General features: G+C 41.3%; 3 protein-coding genes across 6 annotated transcripts; 1 reads left to right on the forward strand and 2 right to left on the reverse strand.

The window, feature by feature from the left end:
• On the reverse strand, positions 1-12,888 carry nol6 (nucleolar protein 6 (RNA-associated)). Of its 2 annotated transcripts, none has more exons than XM_077522106.1 (26): positions 12,717-12,888; positions 12,202-12,405; positions 11,993-12,109; positions 11,617-11,796; positions 11,347-11,515; positions 10,364-10,489; positions 10,102-10,265; positions 9,406-9,526; positions 9,254-9,312; positions 9,043-9,144; positions 8,854-8,969; positions 8,585-8,762; positions 8,098-8,220; positions 7,735-7,883; positions 7,215-7,290; positions 6,821-6,961; positions 6,581-6,698; positions 6,264-6,418; positions 6,000-6,163; positions 5,552-5,704; positions 5,329-5,426; positions 5,069-5,193; positions 2,782-2,871; positions 2,503-2,703; positions 1,980-2,081; positions 1-1,621 (listed from the first exon to the last, which is right to left on the reverse strand). In XM_077522106.1, the coding sequence occupies exons 1-26, from the start codon at positions 12,750-12,752 to the stop codon at positions 1,472-1,474; spliced, it is 3,417 nt and encodes a 1,138-aa protein (XP_077378232.1). In that variant the 5' UTR covers positions 12,753-12,888; the 3' UTR covers positions 1-1,471. The 2 variants fall into 2 exon arrangements, with proteins under 2 accessions (XP_077378232.1, XP_077378233.1); XM_077522107.1 differs by lacking the exon at positions 12,717-12,888 and adding an exon at positions 12,508-12,654.
• A 130-nt stretch (positions 12,889-13,018) lies between these two features.
• c20h2orf81 (chromosome 20 C2orf81 homolog) lies at positions 13,019-16,754 on the reverse strand. 3 transcript variants are annotated; one of them, XM_077522748.1, is made up of 4 exons: positions 15,951-16,754; positions 15,015-15,289; positions 14,545-14,751; positions 13,019-14,121 (listed from the first exon to the last, which is right to left on the reverse strand). In XM_077522748.1, exons 2-4 carry the CDS (start codon positions 15,246-15,248, stop codon positions 13,342-13,344), a joined length of 1,221 nt encoding a protein of 406 aa, XP_077378874.1. In that variant the 5' UTR covers positions 15,249-15,289; positions 15,951-16,754; the 3' UTR covers positions 13,019-13,341. The 3 variants fall into 3 exon arrangements, with proteins under 3 accessions (XP_077378874.1, XP_077378872.1, XP_077378873.1); XM_077522746.1 differs by having other exon boundaries at positions 15,932-16,754; XM_077522747.1 differs by having other exon boundaries at positions 15,015-16,754.
• On the forward strand, positions 16,028-19,315 carry wdr54 (WD repeat domain 54). Its single transcript, XM_077522749.1, has 9 exons — positions 16,028-16,635; positions 16,735-16,797; positions 16,874-16,940; positions 17,103-17,159; positions 17,445-17,572; positions 18,023-18,123; positions 18,361-18,523; positions 18,601-18,675; positions 18,751-19,315. The coding sequence occupies exons 1-9, from the start codon at positions 16,411-16,413 to the stop codon at positions 18,880-18,882; spliced, it is 1,011 nt and encodes a 336-aa protein (XP_077378875.1). The 5' UTR covers positions 16,028-16,410; the 3' UTR covers positions 18,883-19,315.

Genomic DNA, 19,315 nt, shown 5'->3' on the forward strand with positions numbered 1-19,315 from the left:
TTTGCGTAGCAAATTTTTAATGGCAACAAAGTGCGTGAAACAACTTTATTTAGTGAGTAACGGCATCAGCAGACACCAATGCTTTCGTTCCCGTGACACATCTGCTTCTCGGTATAACAAAAGTTGCAACACTCACTCCATGTTTTTTTTTTTTTTTTTTTTTTTAAACACCCCGTCACCCCATACACACAGTTTGCATTAACACATTGTGCATTGTTGCCCCAGACAAAAATCAAGATCATGCAATGTGCAACTCAACTATCGTCACAAAATTTTATAGCATTGTTGATGTGTTCACTCGCGAACACAAAGCTTGTCTAGTACATTTCCACTTTCCCTATAATTAAGCAGAGCTGCTGTAGTCAAAACGCACTTCATCTGTCAACAGCTGTACCTGCTTTCACACCCCATGACATCCCAGTGTGTCAGCATGACAAGAAATGCTCCTGACATGCTGTTGACGGTGTTGCGCAATTAATGATCTGCATAAGCAGACAATCTGTCTGCTGTTAATGTCAGAAATACGCCAAGGATCTGTACAGGAATGTAACATCATTCATAAAACTTGCATCTTTCTTTTGAACAAACTTTACCTCAACTATCAAAAGCATAGTAAGTAAAACGTACTCACCCGTTTTGAAGACCTGACAGCCACAGAATAGAAGCAACAGGAAGGTGTTTTCAGAGCAGCAATAAAACCACAGATCCGGGTCATGATCTTTCACTTGATATTCACAGCTGCTACATCAAACCCTCAGCATCTAAAATTATGTTGCCCTTTCACCAACCTGCACAAGATTTTCAGGTGAAATCTTACACCAAAATGCCAAAAACTGTGCCAACCAGCTGGAGAAAGTCATGCTTACGCTCGTCCGATGCACACCTTTGTGCATTCATTCATTTTCTATAACGATTGTCTTCATTAGGGTGTTACATCAGTCGACTGGGCGACAAGCAGGGTACACCACAGACTTGTCGCCAACCAGCCACAGACGTACACCTTTGTCATCAGATATTCTTAATTTTACTTTAGGAAACCATTCATTTTTCTACACCGGTTCTTCTCATTGGGGTCAAAGGTGAGCTGGGGCAAATCCCAGCTGTCATTGGAACTGAACCCACGCCACTTCCACGAACCACTGCGTCAGTGACTTTTGAAATACAAATTTGATGTCATCTCTGAATTTCTACATTCATACCATGGTACTGTTGCATCACATTGCTATCCAGTGTTGAGAAATATCAACCATGCTTTGTTTCAGTAATGAATAGGAACAAGTAAAGGCAAACTGCTGGTTAAGTTGGTAGAACGAAAGATAAGATGGAATAGAAAAAAAGTCTGTATATTTACTAGACGTGCTTCAACATGATAAACATTTTCTTTTATTTTATTTTTTAATTAAAACATTAAGAATTCAAGTTTACTTTGTTGTGTTTTCCTAAGCAAATTGTGTTGAAAACTAATGTGGAACTAAAATGACCATCTTTCAGTCCTGGCCTCCACAGATTTGACCAAATCTTTTCCAATGATTTTGAAGTCCTCTAGGATAGCTTCCACATTGGGAAGCGTCTTTGCTTCGTCGCCAGCTACCTCCACTCTTCTGGCAGACATCTGGGACGTCTACAGGAAGTGGACAGAAGAAATGTTTGTTGTCTGCTGTAGTCATCTTTTTTTGGCTATGTTAAGAGAGCAGGAATGATTGAATTTCTGCTGATCTAAATGGTTTATCAGTCTAATTTCTAAATTGCAAAAAGAACATTTCATGAAAAATTCAGCAAAAAAATGCAAATGTGAAAATGACCACCATCTTCAAAAGAGACATTTCTTTGGGTGCGCAAACACAGTGAAGAGTCTCTTGGGGTGTGGCGCATAAACAAAATCCAACTTAATACACAGTTCTTCATCGGTTAAAATGAGTCGCTTGCCAAACATAGAAGACTGGATAAGCCTTGTTGCTTCTGAGTAAAGAGTGTTTTACCTTGAAGGGCAGAGGGGCGAAGGCTTTTGGCTTCCATAAAACGGCGATGACACATCCTCCATAGGGGTCACAGAAGAAAAGGGCCAGGTCTCCGAATGCGTCCTAAATATGATGATGATGATTATGATGGACATAACAATAAAAAGTCTGAGTTAATTTCAATGACAAAGTAACAAGTTATCAACATTATACCCTTTGGAACAATTTAATTGGAATAAGCTATGTAATCTTTAAACAATTCAATCCGAATGGTTTAAATGTTATTTTAGTAAATGTGCACATAATGTATAAGGACTCAGGAGCACAGTGTACCCTTTAATTTACTGGCAAGGAAAAGTGAAGGAGAATTTAAATTGTTTCCATAAAGTTTACATGCAAATGCTCTTATTTGGTTTCATGTGCATTTTTATTGTTTGCACTTCAGTTTGCTGGCAGGAAGCCGCTGGAAAGTTACCAGAGCTCAGCTTTGCATTCCGCTCCCTTCTCGGAACATCAACTTCAAAGATGACAAAATGACACTCACCCGCAGCTCTGCCAGGTAGAGAGTCACAGGGTTATAGTCGGTGACGGGCATCCTCCCCCCCGAGGGGATCACGTTGCCGGTGATCACACCCCTGCTGAAGTTGACAGCGGGAGGGTCCACTGCCTGGCAGAGGAGCGGAACCTGCTTGGGGTTCAGGTGGATCAGTATGTCGTAAGCCTCCAGAGGAGGACGCATGACCACCTGCGCATTGAAACGCACGCATTACAACATCATTTCTTCAGTGTGAGTGAGTGTTATTGCTTTTTCCCCACAACTAACCCTGACATCTTGGATCTGACTGTTATCCATCAGTTGATGTTCCAGAACTTTGAGACTCTCAGCAGCCACCATCACAACACGCTGCAGCATCTGAGGAAATTCACATACAAGAAAGACATCTGAGTTGTTAAGTGTTTACGCTTGAATACTCAAGTTGAGACAGACAGGTGATTCCTACAAACATCCCAGGATGAATAAACTCTGATCAAAGATTTCCTAATTTGTTTCAACTTGTCTAGTGAAAGGAAACGCGTAAGCATTTGAAGATGGGGTGACCCAATTTGTGCTTGGGGCTAAGTTAACAACAACACAAACTATATTCAAAAGCTCCTTATTGTCATACAGTTTATGATACAAAATATATATTTTTTTTAAATCTCAAGTTTTCAGTTAAGTGAGCATGTAAAAAGAGGTCCACTGTTGGAGGAAAATGTCTAGTCATTTAGGTTTAGCATTTATTACAGTCAAGTTCATTTGTATATTAGTTACTGGTGGGGTCCAATTCACGTGGCATGTGCATGGTCAGGGAATTCACGGTGTCTCTTGTAAAGTATTATAAATTGCTTTCAGGTGTGCACATCAATGACAAAGTGAGGCGTGTTAGCACTGCTAACATTAGCCATTACCTGTTGTGCCAAAAGTGGTGCGCTCTGTCTTTCAGAATAAGAGCATAATACAAGTCTTGTTGACTGTATTTACATTTGTGTCTCTCACATGCGTATTTTCTCCCTCCTAGAAAACCACACGTGCACATGTATGCTCAAAGAGAGAGAGGAATTGTATTCTGAGAAATTGAGTAGAGGAGGAAATAAAACACATGTGCCTCAGTGAATTTATTACCATCCTTCCTCTAGGCCTTAAGTGTTCAGGCTAACACACGGACCTGAACTAGTGACAGATGAGAATATCTCCACTACAGCAGACACTGCTGGCACGCAGTGAGCTGAATCAAAAGGCAGGCAAGCTATAAATATGCTTGGCCTGAACTGTCAAACTCAAGACTCGGGGACCAGATCCGGCCCGCCGCATTATTTTTTGTGGACCGTGAAAAAATACAAATAAAAAAAGATGTGCATCAACTTCACGTTTATTGCTAAAATATCAAAACTCCAAATTGTCTTCACTTTTAAAAATGTTGAGATATTGTCAAGCAATTTTTAGTTACCCCCCCCTTCATACGATCCAAAGCATCCAATCAAGTGAAAGGATCTTTTTCTCGTTCTGCTCTCGGTCCCTCTCTCCTCTGTCTCCTCATCTAAACCCAGAGGCTGTTTTAAGTTTCTTCCTTAGCCCCCCGTCCCCCCCACCCCCACCCCCTTAAACTTGCTCCCAAGTCAATTTTTATTTATTTTTGTTGTGAATTGATGAAATGTAATACTGACCACCACAAAACACCACCTCAGAGAGGAACGTGACCAAACACAAAGTTCCCTGCCCTCCGGCCCCCTTATAAGAGGAGGCTGCTTGGAGCCTCCCTGTAATGTTGTGGGGAAGAGTGAGGTGGAGCACGCAAAATTTATCTGGGTCAGCTCTGCATCATGAGAAGTTGCGGTGTGTACCTTTTCTGCACGTTGGTGTGCATCACCAAAAACTTTTACGTCGACGCTGTGGTTCAGACGGAGGAATACAACGCGAGACATTTACGATATTTTATGACCATGGATGGCAACGAAAAGCAATTGGTGAGCACACTGCTTAAGAGCTCTCGTCGTGCATGGAAGTATTGTTGGCACTGTTTGAGTTTGCTGTTTGATACATTCTAAAATGCTAAATTGATGTTACCAGATCAATGATTTACATGAAGTTTTGGATAGACTTCAGAAAAATCAACTTTCAGCTCTCCGAAAAAAACACGGACACCTGCCCATGGTATGTGATTTGTTAGAGAATACCTCAAAGTAACACAATACTATCATGAAAGTCTGGCTATATTATACACTTTCTTTTTCTACAGTGTGATCCAGGAGACCAGTGTGCACTGAGGAGAGGCTCCAGGATTGGGAAGCTGTGCGATTGCTCCCTGCCCAGAACATGCAATTCTTTCTTACATCGGTGTTTATGATCTTATCACTTTGGATATATAACCTCTAAAAAGCATCTTAAGCTTACAGCTCACTTTAACTTATCATGTATTCAATTGACTGTTTGTTATTGTAGCTATAAATCTCTAAACTTTTTTTATATAGTTTTATAGTGCGGAAATATTTATGTTTCATTTAATAAATGATTTGTGCAGATTAAGTGTAGGTTCCACTTTTTTTTTTTTTTTTTTTGTTGGCCCACTGACCTGTACTGTGGGGGCTTGCTTGGTCCACATTGAAACATTTTTGTCCTTAGGCGTTGCTATAAACATGACTGGTAGGAACTCCCTGGAGGCCATGAAGTCATTCTTGATCTCTGTGTAGTCGGCCGCTACACGTGAGGAGAATCGCACAACAATCACAACTTAGCAACGGCGACGAGCAGGATGTCAAAGTATGTCAGATGTATAAATAAAAAGAGGTCAGCAACTGTTTATTTTGCACGGGAATGTGTGAGTGTGCCTGCCTGTGAGCTGCTTGTTGAGGTTGACAACCAGCGGGTTGTTCCTCCAGTCAAAGGAGGAGAGCAGATGAAGGAAGCGGAGGAAGCCCACCTGAGGAGAACTGAGGAGGACAGGGAAAATACATTCACATGACCGACATAGCAAGAAAAAAAGAAAAAAAAAGAAGGGCAACGAAACACAAATACAAGGCTCATGGGGTAGAAAGTTTATTTGAGAAAATGTTACCCAGGAGGGGTGAATGGCGCAGGCTGTAGGAAGAGGGAAGCCACCAGGAGGTCCGCCGTGTCCTCTGTGATAGCTTCACTAAAGAGCTGGGCTCCGAGCCAACGTTTGGCCAGGCGACACACTGCTCCAAAACATGGGTGTTGCTGCTGGAGACTGAAAACAAGGAGAACAAGTAAACATCCATCTTCTCGACCGCTTGTAGGCTTAAGTTATGTCTGAGCATATATCCCAGCAAATTTAGGACTTAACCGAGTCAATTTAAGGCTGCTGTAGACCGAGCACCACACCCAAATGCAATAAAACATTATTAAGCACGAACTTTTGCCATTTGTTTTTTGGTAAGTGGTTTAAAAAAAAAAAAAGCTATTTAAATCAGGAGGTTTTATTTTAAGGCCACAGTGATCAAGAGGACAGATGACAGAGTGGGAGACTGGAAACCATGTTTTACCCGTGCAGCGTGCTGGTTAGTAGAGGCTTGTGTATGGTGCTCATCTCCAGGCTTTGAGCCTCCTCATTGTCCCTGACAACCAGCAGTCCCTCAGGACTCACTCGCTCCCTCAGCACCTGGGGCTCTCGATGGTATGCCACCTGGATGCGGAACACAAAGCCGTCCTGGAACAGACAAATTATTGAAGAGATGCTGCAAACTTCCAGTCAAGTTCAATATGATATTGCACAAATGCCTGTTCCTTTCCTAACAAATAAAAAGCACCTTCCAGACATCCAAGTGTGTGGCACAGGGTTTGCATGTGTATTTATGCCGAGTCTTGAGTAACTGTCCCAGGCGGATGTGGAAGGCGGCTCGGATGTGGCGGATAGCGACGCGGTTGTGAGGCCACTTTCCACTGCCCTCCATGTGACAGATCACTGCAGGTTACCAAAACATTAATCATACATTGTGGCCATTAGGTGACAGTGGTGACAATAGGATCATGTAAATGTTGTTGAAAATATCTTACATCGTGTTTAAAACAGAGTTATATGGTTAATTTAAACCACAACAAACATTTGCTTGGCTTACATACTAACCTGTGATGGGGTTCACATAAGCTGGGCAAGGTTTGTCCTCCTTTGGTAGAAGCAGTTGGAAAGCCTTTTGTTTGTCAAAGAAGGAGTAGTCAAACTTCAGTGGCACAGGAGGAAAAACCTAGAGAGCACAGGTTGTGAATTTAATATCAAAACCATTCTAAAAGCTATCAATAACATTGCACTGTACTTATTCCTACGGTAATTGTATTGTGGTATGCATTCCTCATAATAGGAGTTTACCTGTGTGTATCTGAGTGATGAATGGGCTCCTTGCACTGATGTAATGGCCAGTGGAAGACCCTCCAGTTTCCAAAGTTTTCGGCTCAGGTCGTCATAGGACCGAACCACAAGCAAACTTTCCTCCTCTCCAGTACTCGGCACCTATTGACAATGCGAGGGAAAACAAATAACATGAGGTACACTTGATTGATTTGAAACACAAATTGTGCATGTTTAGCGCTGTAGAAAAGTTTTAATTTCTGCAGTTTGATATGATCAATGACAACCCCCAACATTAACATTAAGAAAAGCATCCCCATATTTATTTATTTGAAGCTATAAGTATATGTAACAATAGCAAGTTAAAATCATTTAATATTAAAAATTAAGTAGCAAATATAAAAGTATTTTTTACCTGACTTCCAATTTTGATGACGTCGTCAACAATTGCCCCAACATGCCGCACACAAGACTCAGGGATGTCTGCATGGCTGTTGGGAAAAATAATACATTTAGAAGGAGTGACGCTTATTACTATTGTGACAGTCAGAAACAACATCACCTAACTTGTTTACCAACTGCAGAGAAAACGAAGAAGAGATTTGTGAAGAAATTGAAGTCACATTGGTATGATGAAACATGCCTAACAACTCTGACTTTATGGACAAAAAGTGTGCCACGTGTTAAGTCCATACAGGAAATTCCACTTTTTTTTTGTTTTGATATAAGTATGCAGCTTATGTGGGATAGATTTTTCCCCTGTTATTCCATTAGAACACTTGAAAAGTCAGAAGTCACTGATGGTGGGAGGGTCACAAGCTCCTCTTGCAATATTACACTGAATTACAAACTACCTGACCAATGAGCTGCAAAACTAACTAACAACTGCTTGAATATCAGTTCAAATTAACGGTCTGTAAAAATAGAGTACATACAGCTGTAGTAGGTGTGTGATGATCTGTTGCGGTACCAGTCGTTTCTGGCACATGCTTTCTCCTTCCCACAGGACGGCCTCAGTGATGGCGCCGTCCTGAAAACGACGGAGCTCCGAGCGAGTGCCCCAAAGCTGTCGGAACTCAGCAGCCTAATAGAAAGAAACACCACATGGGATTCGCTTTAAAGCATAAACATCCCTGACACACAAGCTCTGCAAATTCATTCCAAGTCCAATTTAATGCCACGGTGTGCGGTAAGCCAATCACTTCAAACACCAAGAAATGTAAATGAGTTACTGGAATAATTAGAAATGTTTACTTTAAACATGTGAACGTGTCAATTACTAAAGAGGGCAAAGATACCTTTGGACCGTCTGCCGGAGGTCCTCGTTCCAAAACAGACGTTGCCAACTCAGGCCGCAACAACAATCCAAAGGTGAGAGGTGGCTGGGCTTTGTACTTTGGAGGTTCGCTCTCCAGCGACCACTGCACAAAATAATAAAAATAATAGCTTACATTTATAATCCACTCATCCATTTTCTGTTTCGTGATTGCCGGTCAATCAGAACATTACATTCACATGGTGATTGACTGGTAATTTAAACTACGTTGCCTGCATGGAATTAAATATGCCATAATTGACTCTGCGCTTTGCAAACTAAAAATGAGCTTTGTTCACAGTAAAATGGTTCTTTTCTCCACAGAGGATACCTACTGTAGTTCAGGTGCTGTGTTTATTCAAGTTTTCTTCAAATTTTGAATGCACTGAGGATTATGATAATTTCATCATGTATTCAAGCACATGTTAAGCATCTATTAATCTATGCATTTTGAATACTGAGTAACCCACCTCAGGTTCTGGGCAAAGCGAATGGGTGAGGAGGCTGATCCTTTGGCCAAATCCTCTCTGAAGCAGCGAGAGTAGAAACGGGAGCACCGTGTGCACATAGTTTCCACTCTGGTCCATCAGCTCACTGAGGAGGTTCAGCTTCTTACAGCTGGACTGCAGCTTGACAAGTTCATACAATCTGAGTAGGACATGAAGAGAATCCAAACTCAACATGGGAGTTTCAACAGAGATGATCAAACGGTATTTTAACTTTTGATGGACAGCCATACTGGAAGATGTGGTCGCTGGTCCTTATCATAGGTTTAGGGGTCATGAGGAGGCTGTGGAATCCATCCACAGTGGGGTCATCCCAGAACTGCATGGATAGCGAGGCCTCATGCTGCAGCTGAGAGAATTGTTTCAAGTGGTTAAAACATAGACCCCTTGAACAAAGATTACTTTTAAAGTACAAAGTGTACCTGCTTGTAGGTGCAAGCCGTCATGTCAGCACACATGTTGAGGTGTCCAGACGGATCAATGAATACAACCTGGAATGCATCGTGAAAGTCTGCCAGTGATGGCTGTGGGACAAAAAGATAAGGACATTATTAATAAGTGTGAAGGGTAAATGATCATACATGAGTGCTGTGAAAGGTTTGAATGTTTTTGTGTTTAATTTCGATCACTCACTGCTGTCGAGTCGGGATCTTTGGCCAAGCTGATTCCGTTCAACGTCAGGTCTGTCGTTGCTGGGAGTTCGATAAAAAGAAGTTGAACCAGCGCTAAAATCTCACTGTACATTCTGATTGTAACTTTGCGTTAAAAGGTTTCTGTCAACATACCCAGAAAGTTTAAGGTGTTCCGCAGCAGCTGATAGGCAGTCATGGTGTTGCTGATTCTGTGCATGGTCAGAAGGTACGCCAAGAGCATGGAGGCCAGAAAGCCATTAAAACACCCAGTGCCCTTAAATACATACAAAAGAACAGCACGATTGGATGAAAATGAGTAGTGTTGTTCCGATAACGTTTTTTGGCCCCCAATACCGATTCCCATACCCAACTTTGCAGTATCGGCCGATACCGATACCTAAGGTTTTTTGTCCCTCAACATGAAAAAGCGGTCCTGCCACTGGTTCAGAGCTTTCAAGGGCCAATAGGATATCTTAGATTGGCATGCAGTGAGCATGTCACATATCAGTGAATGTTGTGCACGAGGAAGACATAAGATCCAAAATCCTATATTAGTGCTGGAATTAATGGTATCGGCATGTTACTTGTGAGTACTCACCGATACCAATGTTTTAATGCAGTATCGGCACCTCTGCCGATACCAGTATCGTATCGGAACAACACTAAACATGAGATTAGATTAGTAATGAATATTTGACCTCCAGATTTTAACCCTGAAACTTAGAACTGTGAGACAAACTTGCTTACCACTAACCATAAAAAAATCCAAACACTTGGCGCAAGGTGAAACATTACACCTGCGCAGTGTGATAACGTCAATCACCCATATGGACTCAGTCGTGAACGCACCTGGTCAAGCTCTCGCTGACGGAGCCAGACTTTGAGCAAAGCCACCCCGTCAGGAAAAGCAGTACACTGAGCACTGACAGCAGAGAGAAACTGAAAGTGGGCCCTGGGCAGCAGATCACCCAGAAGGGAGCTGTTGTAATGTGGAGTGGGAGGCTCATTGATCTCTGCGGGAAATAAATAAAAAAAAAAAAAAGACAAAAGACAGTTTGTCTGCATGTGTCGACTGTGAAAATAATATCCAGTAATAAGTCACAAGTCTCACCGGATTGTGTGCTGTTCGCCTCAGTGTACCAGGCTGTCCGGATGTTGTTCATCTTAGGGTGAAAGCGCCTGGGCTTGAAAAATCCCGGAGGTGGACACGCATGAAGCCGGACTGTCAAGTCTTTACCTAAAGGATATCACAAAATGGATCAAATATTTTACATATACTGAGGCATACACACATACACTGACTTAAAAATGGCATGTTCAAGGGTTCTTCGGTTTTACCAGAGTTCTGTTCTTAGGACGACCACATGACCTGTAATTGTGTGCAAGTCTAGTCTATCATCAGTGATTTATGCTAAGACAGTATAAAACTCACAATTAATATACAGTGTTCCCTCGTTTTCCGCTGGGGTTAGGTTCCAAAAAATACCCACAATAAATGAAATCCGCGAAGTAGTTAGCTTTATGTTTTACAACTCTTATAAATGTTTTAAGGCTCTAAAATCCCCGACCGCACAATTTATACACTTTTCTCATTGAGGCATTTACATGTTCTCACATTTCTCTCTTGTTCAAACATTGACAATGTTCAAACCTTCATAAATTTTATAAAATGGGTATATTACTGTAAAAAAAAATATGCAAAATTGCACTTAAAAAAAAAATCTGCGATATAGCGAGACCGCGAAAAGTGAACCGCGTTATAGCGAGGGAAGACTGTATTGTGAAATTAAATAAAAGCCAGTGAGAATGGCGTTAACTGGGCAGGCCTACTTGTGCTGCCTGAACACATATTCATATGCCGCTGATCAAGTTTTTGTAAACTCGAAACGTTGTATGTTGGGACGTCGAAAACTAAGGTTCCCATATACCGTGAATAATATGTGAACAGTGAATAATTTTGACCTTTGACTCTGGGAACGTTTATTACCAATTGCATTATCTCCTATGAGAAACACTCCCTTTTAACTCAAACAAGTCGGTGGCTCGTGTTCTGGAATGAAACGCTACATTATGAGATGTAAATTAATAGCCTACCTGGAGAACTCAGCAGCAGAACAGGTCGAAGTCGATTACCATGAAGGCAAGAGAAGGACATGGCTCCAATGTCTGAAGAAGCTGTCAGATACTGAGCTAGACCTGCCAGGTATATGGCTCTTTTCCTGGGATACCTTTGGTTTAAGAAGTCTTTGGGGTGAAGGATATCCTAAAAAAAAAAATAATTCATGCGTGTGTCCCGCCATTCTCAAACATTTAAAACAACTGGCTCAGCTGTACTGCTGCTCTACTCTTAAAAGTGTGACTTACAGCTGGGATTGTGACAGTCAGGTCCACTACAACACGTGGTTTTGTGCAGGTTCCCAACGGGTAACTGCCAATCAGATCAATAGAGGTTGGAGGCGCCATGTGGAACTTTCCCTTTTGTGTTTTTGGTAACAGGAGGATGGGAACCTTCACATCACTGGACAACCATGACAGGTCATTCACCTTAAACATAAAAATAATAAAAAATAAACATTATGATTATGTAGTCATTGATGTGTTACTAAGACGACAAACCCTAAATTTGTAAATTCATAGTTTATTTCCACAGATATCTGTTAATTCTCAAGGAAATGTTTTCCAAATTTGTGGAATTTTGTAATCTTACACAGAAAACCACTTTATGAAAAGTAATACGCACCTCCACCTCGAGTGAATGAGGTACAGCCCTCAGGAGTTTGGTGACTGTCTCAACAAAAGTATCTATTTGCTGTTTCCTGCGTTCGCTGAGGGCAACTTCTTTCAGCAGTTCCTCCATCTGTTAATGGTGATAATATAGAACACAAGATGATTTAGTGGATGTCTTTCCCATCACATTTAAATTGTTGAGTCAAAACTCAGAAGTCTCACCTGCATTTTAAGCAAGCTGCAGTGAAATAAACTTTCTGCTTCTTTCAGCTGGTTGAGCTCCTCCACTGTTGGGGGTCTGTACAGGTCGCTTCTGGACAACTTCACCCGGTGGTATTTCACATCCTCAGAGTTGCTCTTTTTCACTTTAATAGGAGGTTCATTTTTGTCCTTCTCCACGTTATTGGTCACTTTTTCTGGAATCATCTAGTGACACACATACAAAAAAACATGCTGTAAACATCGCTTCAGAAACTGTCTGTGTTGGCCTAAAAATGTTAAGTAATCGCAAATTCCAAAAGCATTCACCATGTTTCTTGTTAAACTGCACACTTCTTTGTAATGCCTAAAGGAACGATATATTGTAAAAATTCAAAAGCAGCAAAGAGGTGTGGCTACTTTTCTCAACGTGTTTGCAGGACTGCATGTTTGCAGCCTCTCGATATAGTACAGTACATCTCCCATGTGTCGAGGGGCGCCTGTTGACATTTAGTCATGAAAATAAAATGTGAGCTTACCTCGACTGACTCAGCAGTTACCCGCTTTTTCTTCATGTCTATTCCAGACGAAAAAGTAGAGTTAAATCTTTAATTTCTTTTGGTTTTATAGAAACTGCGATAGACACACCAACACTCTCACATGTGCAAGGGTCACTCGAGCATGCTTGTTGGCAACACATTATCCGATTGGTCTACAGAGGGAAGACGTGAATGATGATTGGTCCAGGGCTGGAACTTCCGGTTCGTCCTCAAGTTAGGTTGAAACGTCACACCAAAATATTGGGTTTACTGATAATAATACAAAATAAGACACAAACACATTTGAGTTTTATAATTTTATTGGTAACGTTCTCTTTAATTATACTCATATGAGTCATATATGCATAGCAGAATACTTCGACGATAGAATTAGAGGTGGTGCGCTCATTCAGCGGGTTCCATAGTGGACTCCAATGCACTGCATTGATTTCATGTCTCTTTCTGTGCCCAAACTTTGGGACGTGTTTCCTTTGTTTCAGCAAAACAAAACGCAACAGAATGTATGCAAAAAAAACTAACAAACAAACAAAAAGCCATTTTATTGCTCAAAGAGGAAGAAAGTGAAATTATCCAAAGTTTGAGCAAATAATTTGTTACTTTTAAGTCAAAACTTAAATTTGTCAGACGGCAACAATTGGGTAACCTTGGGTGATCGTTTTGTCGTCAACTGATCCACAGGAAAAGTTGATTTTACAGACTCACTGTTTATTGGCCTTAGCTTGGCCCCATTGGCAGAGTGGGGTTGTGATTTGAATGGGACTGGACCTATTTGTGTTCTCTGGGGATCCCTTAGAGAAACACCTTTGGCCAAATCTATGGTGTCCATCCTCAAAGCTCTTGCCATCATATTCTCATCCTTAATAGGAGACAATCTGTCTGAGTGATGATCTCTGTTTGCAGGACTCCAAGAAGTTCCCATCATACCAGTCAGAAGATTACTAGACACAGGCGCTGGTTTGGGTTGTCCACCTGATTTTTTGACGCTAGATTTTGTGCACTTGTCAATCTCATACTGAGGAGTGATCCAGTGTCGAGGCAAAGAGGCAAGCTTAGGTATAGTTTGTTTCTCCTTTGGTTGTTGCGATGATGTGGTTATATGTTTTGAACCAGAAATGTTTTCGGCTGCACAAGACACAGGTGGCAAGACAGTACTTTCGGTAAACTTTGGAGGTAAAGAAGCTTTTTGTTTTTTCTTGGTGGAAGTCTTTTGTTTGGGACAAGGACTTGGTTCTTTGCAAATCTTGTCACCGACATGCCTGCTAGGACTTACTTTCCCTTCAGATTGCTCGGAGGACATGCTGGTATGGGGTGTGGGACTATTTTGGTGGTTTTCTTCAGGATGTGCTGGTTCAACCTCCTCGCAAATATCAGCTTCCTGGTTGATCTGTGTATAGAAAGTGTGACATTAATTTGAAATTATTAACATTAAAGGAGAATTTGTAAGACTCGAACATACACATGCACACAATTTGTTGACACTACTTGTTCAAAGTTTGAAACCATTTTCTAGTACGAAATAATTGGAAGTGAATTCAACTGTTCCATGCTCAGGCTGTCATCACAATCATAATAAAATTATTAACTTAAAATACTGTTAACTATCATACAAGTATAAATAGGTGTTAACCACACTAGAAGACAACTATTAAAACTCAAAGTAAAAATGACTCTGCAGGTTTTGCTTTTGACTCACACATTTCCAGATTTGGTCGGTTAAATTTCCAATTGTACCACTTTGGGGGTGTTTCACTTCTGAGGTTCCAGTATGTTAGAAGACGAGAGTTATAGAAGAGACTGTCAAATGTACCTGTGGTGACACAGGCTCAGATGGAGGTGCTCCATGTATAACAGGAAAACATCCTTCCGCCCAGACATCTGGATTGATAGGTACTGGTTCTGAGTCTTCTGTTGCGGCCAATTCCATTGCATCTTCCCATCTATCTCGGCACATGAGTTTCTGCTCCACAGTCTGTACAAAGTAATCCATGGCCCAGTATGCAGTGAAAGATGGTAGCTGAAAAAAAAATAAAAAAGTAATTCCATTTCATTGATTGATCTCTGATCCTATCGCATTCCCCCCAAAAATGCATGTGAGGTTAAAGGAAGACTGTATTGTGTGAATGTAAGTGTATATGATTGTTTGTCTATGTGCCCTGTGACTGGCGACTAGTCCAGTGTGGGCTTCTGCCTCTTGCCCAAGTCAACTGGGGTCGGCTCCAGCTCACCCATGACCTTGACAAGCGCTATATAAAATGGACAAATGGGTGGATGCTTTACCTGTCTTTCAATGTGGACCTTGTAACAGCCTTCCATGACACTGGTCATCAGATCAGCCATTATTTCCCCTATTACATCCTCTGCCTCTTCTTGGACTAACATTTCCATCCACTGGCTCTGAGTCAGACATCCGGGGATAATGTCTTCCTCTTCCGGCTCATGGGACGGTAGCGGGGACACTCGAGCAGGTGCCTTACCCTTGTCAGCTTGGGCTTTAGATGTAGAGCGGGACATCTTGGTAGTGTCTGGTTACCTTTTTTTTTTTTTTTTTAAAGCTATATATAAGGGGGAAAACATCAGAAACAATGCTCAACATAATGTAGTCAATGATTATGTCTTGAAAAAACTGCAAAATAAACATTACTATTGTTAAAAACAAAACAAACAAAAAAACACTATTGTATTTGGTTGTACACATGTAGTTACTTCATAGTGGCACTGTGTATATACGTTATGATAAAGCACTATTTTGGATCATAGGGTAAGGAGTAGCACACTCTCGTGGCGATTTTTAAAACCGCAACGAGTCGTGCAACAAGTTAGCATGCGCTGAGCTTTGGATTTTAAGGGTTTGCACTCAGTATTATAGTCATTATCAATATACCACATATATTGTGAACCTTTGCGTCTTTGTCATAATGCGCTGTCGTGTAAATTATACATTTGTGCAAGATCCGTAAAGTTAATTCATTCTACGTAAAGTGTGCAGTGCAGACAGATTATGAGTCATTTGTGGTTGATTTGAGGGTACGTGTATTTGTTTGGGTGGACGAAAATGTATTTTTCTTTCATCTATGTATCCATCCAACAGTTGTGGGTATAAAAATCAGAGACACTAACATATCGTTATTGTGTGGATGTTCATTATTTTATTTACATCGTTTTCTCACTCAAAATACATTAACAAACAAACATACCTTTAATTAATCGACTCACTTTGTCTTGAAGTTGCTGTTTTTATCTTCTTTTTTGTAATCGTTTTCGACTTCTTTGCCTCAACTTCCGGATGTAGGCAACGGTTGCCTGGCAACTGAGCACGTGGTTTGACGTCACACATTTGTCTCTATGGCTTCGGTAGACGCCGAGGAAATCCCATCGAGATTAACGCTTGCTTCAAGTCAACTCTAATAGATAGTAATGACGGGGACCAGTAATTATTGCATAATTGGCAAGTGATCGTATGGAAATTTCACAACACAATGACGACGTTATTTTTTTTAATTATTTGACTGCGTAGTAGCAGGTTGGCTTGCTAACAGCATCCTAGTTAGCCTAGCTGCTAATGCTAAATACCAGGCAGAACGTTTTTATGTAACGGTCCATTCTTTTTGAAGAAGGAACACGATTAGGCTGACACATTTTCAGACCAGTAAATGATACTGAATCAAGCCTTTCGATGTATCACAAAGAGAAAAACATTCAGATTAAGAACAGCGCGTCCGCGTTGTACAACAACCTGAGCGTGCTGCGTATCGCCCCACGGCGCCTCACCTACTTCACGGTGGTCCACGCCAATGTGGTCAATATGGTCAGCACGTCGTGGGACGGCCTCAATTACTCCCACCGTCAGCTGCTGTCCAAGGAGCCCAACGTCGCAACTAGTCCATCGCTCATCATGCAGGTCAGGCTGTGTGCAGCAATAAGGATCTTTGCAGAATGAGCATTATATTTGGACTTGACAGGAGATTCAACGTTTGGTATTTGTGTTTTCTGGCAAAAGGCTGCATTTTGTGTTTTGCCCTCTCGTGATCTGCTGGTAGTCACTTCACAGAAAGGCATCCAGGTGAGACATTATTGACTAGACGTGAATAAAAACATCGTCACGTCTTGTAACAGAATCTTTGTGTTTTCCTTTCAAGATGTATGAATCAGATGGCTCCATCATGGTGTACTGGCATGCATTGGATACTCCTGAAATACCAACAGGTAACATAAACCTACAAAAAAGCTATTCCACTTATAAGACATTTCATTAGGTACACATGCCTAGCGTAAGTGAGCCAATAAAAGATCTTCAAATGTTTTTTTTTTGTTTTTTTTTTAACTGTCGCCTCTATTATGTGTCGGAAATGTGTGCTTTGTCCCCAGCTCAAGCTGTGTTTGCTCGGGGGATCGCTGCTGTGTGGGAGAATTACATATGTGTGGGTAAGTACAGAGTGAAACACGTTTCTTTTGAGCTAACCTTAATATTGTAACTTACAGAATTCATTCTCAGTCCGGTGGACTACAGGTACTCTGACTTGCTCCCACATTCCAGAAATATGTAATCTGTGATTGATTGGCAGCCAGTTCAGCGTGTATGCCACATGTCCCCCTAAATCAACCTGGATCGGCTCAAACTCACCCACTAAACCTACTGAGGACAAACGGTATAGAAAATGGATGGATGGATGAAATTCAATGGTCTCTTGTGTCTTCCTGGCATTGCAGGTCTGTCCTCTTGTGGAATCCTGGTTTTTGATGTTCCCAGTAAAGGCAGTAATATCACCCTGTCTGAGGTGCTGGAGGAGCACAAGGAGCCCATCACTGACTTGGCCCAAGAATGCTCAGGCAGTCAGGTATTATTGTAAAATATCATATTGCTTATTGTACTTTATTGTGAGATGTCTCTGATACAGTATGCCACATACTTTATTTAGCTACACAGTGGTGTGGGATTGCATACTTGGATGTACTGTACTTGTGCTGGCAGTATGAATTCATGTTATCTTGCAAAACTTGCACAATTCTCATGTATGATGCCCCCACATAAAGCTATCAGTGACCACCACATTATGAAGTTATGTGATGGCAAAGAGAAAGTATGTTCAAGACCATATAAATAAAAATTAAAATAAGTCAAGTAAAACTTAATGGATCCTTCTTCCTGATTGTCCATGGCTGTTTTTGTTTCTTGATCATGAAGGCTTTTCTTTTCGTGTAAATGTGCTTGAAAAGTAGTAGAAATATCGATCAGTCATTCAATGACATGATCTCCTTCTATTTTGCGACTGTCCTTCTTTCCTCAGGAGTGTATCGCCGACCTGGTCAGTGCTGATGACGGCGGCACCTTGTGTGTGTGGAAATCTGGGGAAGAGTTTCAGCTCCTCAACAAGATTAGTGGATTTGAGTAAGAATTCGTAGAGTAACAAACGGTTTTGTTTTCATTTATGATTGCTGTGGGATCGAGTGTGGTCATCTACATCCATACATTAGTACCTTTCCGATATCCTCATCCTCTTGCGTACATCATTTTGCATCATTACCTGATCCGTTTCCTCCGTCTTCTCTTCCTTATCACTCAATCCTCTAATGTAATTGCCGCTTTTTGTTTCCTCACTGCAATGATCCTCCATCTTCCTGTCAGTATGAGCTGCTCTTCCGTGAAGCTGTGGAAAGGTACAGTGGTGGCAGGTTACGGAACAGGCCAGATCCGGCTGTACGAGGCCGTGACGGGAATTCTGCACGCAGAGGTCAACGCACACGCCCGTTGGATCTACTCACTGGACATTGCTCCTTTTTCTGGGCTGGTCAGTTTAGGAAAGAAACGCTGATTGGTGTATAGTAATCCAACATGTGTGATTTATGTTTGTGTTGTGCTCCTTAGCTCCTGTCTGCTGCTGAAGATTCTTTTGTTAGGGTGTGGCACCTGACAGTAACCCCAGAAAGCAACAGTGTGGAGGTAAGCCCAACGCACAGTTCGTTTTCTACTTTTTAGTGCATTTTCTCTCTATAAATGTCTTTTATTTCCTCTTAGGTTGCTCATCTACACAATGAGTGTGTGACAGACACACAAATCTGCGGCGCCAAGTTCTGCGACGGAGATGGCTACGCCTTCGCCGTGACAGGATATGACCTCAATGAAATTGTACGCTACACGCAAACATAAGACTTCACCTTTACCATGGTTGAGTATCCGGATATCAAACAGATGTCATACAATATTTCCGCAATATGATTCTAAAAGTAGCACACTTATGTCAGATTCTGGAAGGGCGGTTAGTCTCAAATTGCATCTTTTTTATGATGAAGTACGCATTATGTCGGGATCTGTAGTGTGTCTTCAGATGTGTGTTGGCCTATTGAAGATGACTCAGATGTGTAAATAAAGTCAATAGATATTTTTAGTGGCAAATGTTTACCTGTTTATGAACTTTAGTTCGGTAATGAAATATTAAATATCTGTATTACAAAGAAACGCCACTAGAGGACAGCATGGATCTTGTTCATGGTCTGAAAGCAACCATCTCAAAGTTGGTGAGTAAGCAGTGGTACGTTTTGTGCTATGTTTTATAAATTCAATTAAAAACAAATGGAAAATA

This window comes from Festucalex cinctus, chromosome 5 (assembly GCF_051991245.1).
Source record: "Festucalex cinctus isolate MCC-2025b chromosome 5, RoL_Fcin_1.0, whole genome shotgun sequence".
Lineage (NCBI taxonomy): Eukaryota > Metazoa > Chordata > Actinopteri > Syngnathiformes > Syngnathidae > Festucalex > Festucalex cinctus.

Bases quoted from the DNA above. Each gene is read 5' to 3' on its own strand.
- wdr54 (XM_077522749.1), top strand. From the start codon at position 16,411: ATGTATCACAAAGAGAAAAACATTCAGATTAAGAACAGCGCGTCCGCG. The intron at 18,124-18,360 runs GTAAGAATTCGT...TCTTCCTGTCAG, and splicing joins AACAAGATTAGTGGATTTGA to TATGAGCTGCTCTTCCGTGA. The intron at 18,524-18,600 runs GTCAGTTTAGGA...TGTGCTCCTTAG, and splicing joins TTGCTCCTTTTTCTGGGCTG to CTCCTGTCTGCTGCTGAAGA.
- c20h2orf81 (XM_077522748.1), bottom strand. From the start codon at position 15,248: ATGTCCCGCTCTACATCTAAAGCCCAAGCTGACAAGGGTAAGGCACCT. The intron at 14,752-15,014 runs GTAAAGCATCCA...TTTTTTTTTCAG, and splicing joins AGGTCCACATTGAAAGACAG to CTACCATCTTTCACTGCATA. The intron at 14,122-14,544 runs GTACATTTGACA...TTCTATACACAG, and splicing joins CTGAGCCTGTGTCACCACAG to ATCAACCAGGAAGCTGATAT.
- nol6 (XM_077522106.1), bottom strand. From the start codon at position 12,752: ATGAAGAAAAAGCGGGTAACTGCTGAGTCAGTCGAG. The intron at 5,427-5,551 runs GTAACATTTTCT...TGTCCTCCTCAG, and splicing joins GCGCCATTCACCCCTCCTGG to TTCTCCTCAGGTGGGCTTCC. The intron at 5,194-5,328 runs GCAGGCACACTC...CCTCACGTGTAG, and splicing joins CCTCAACAAGCAGCTCACAG to CGGCCGACTACACAGAGATC.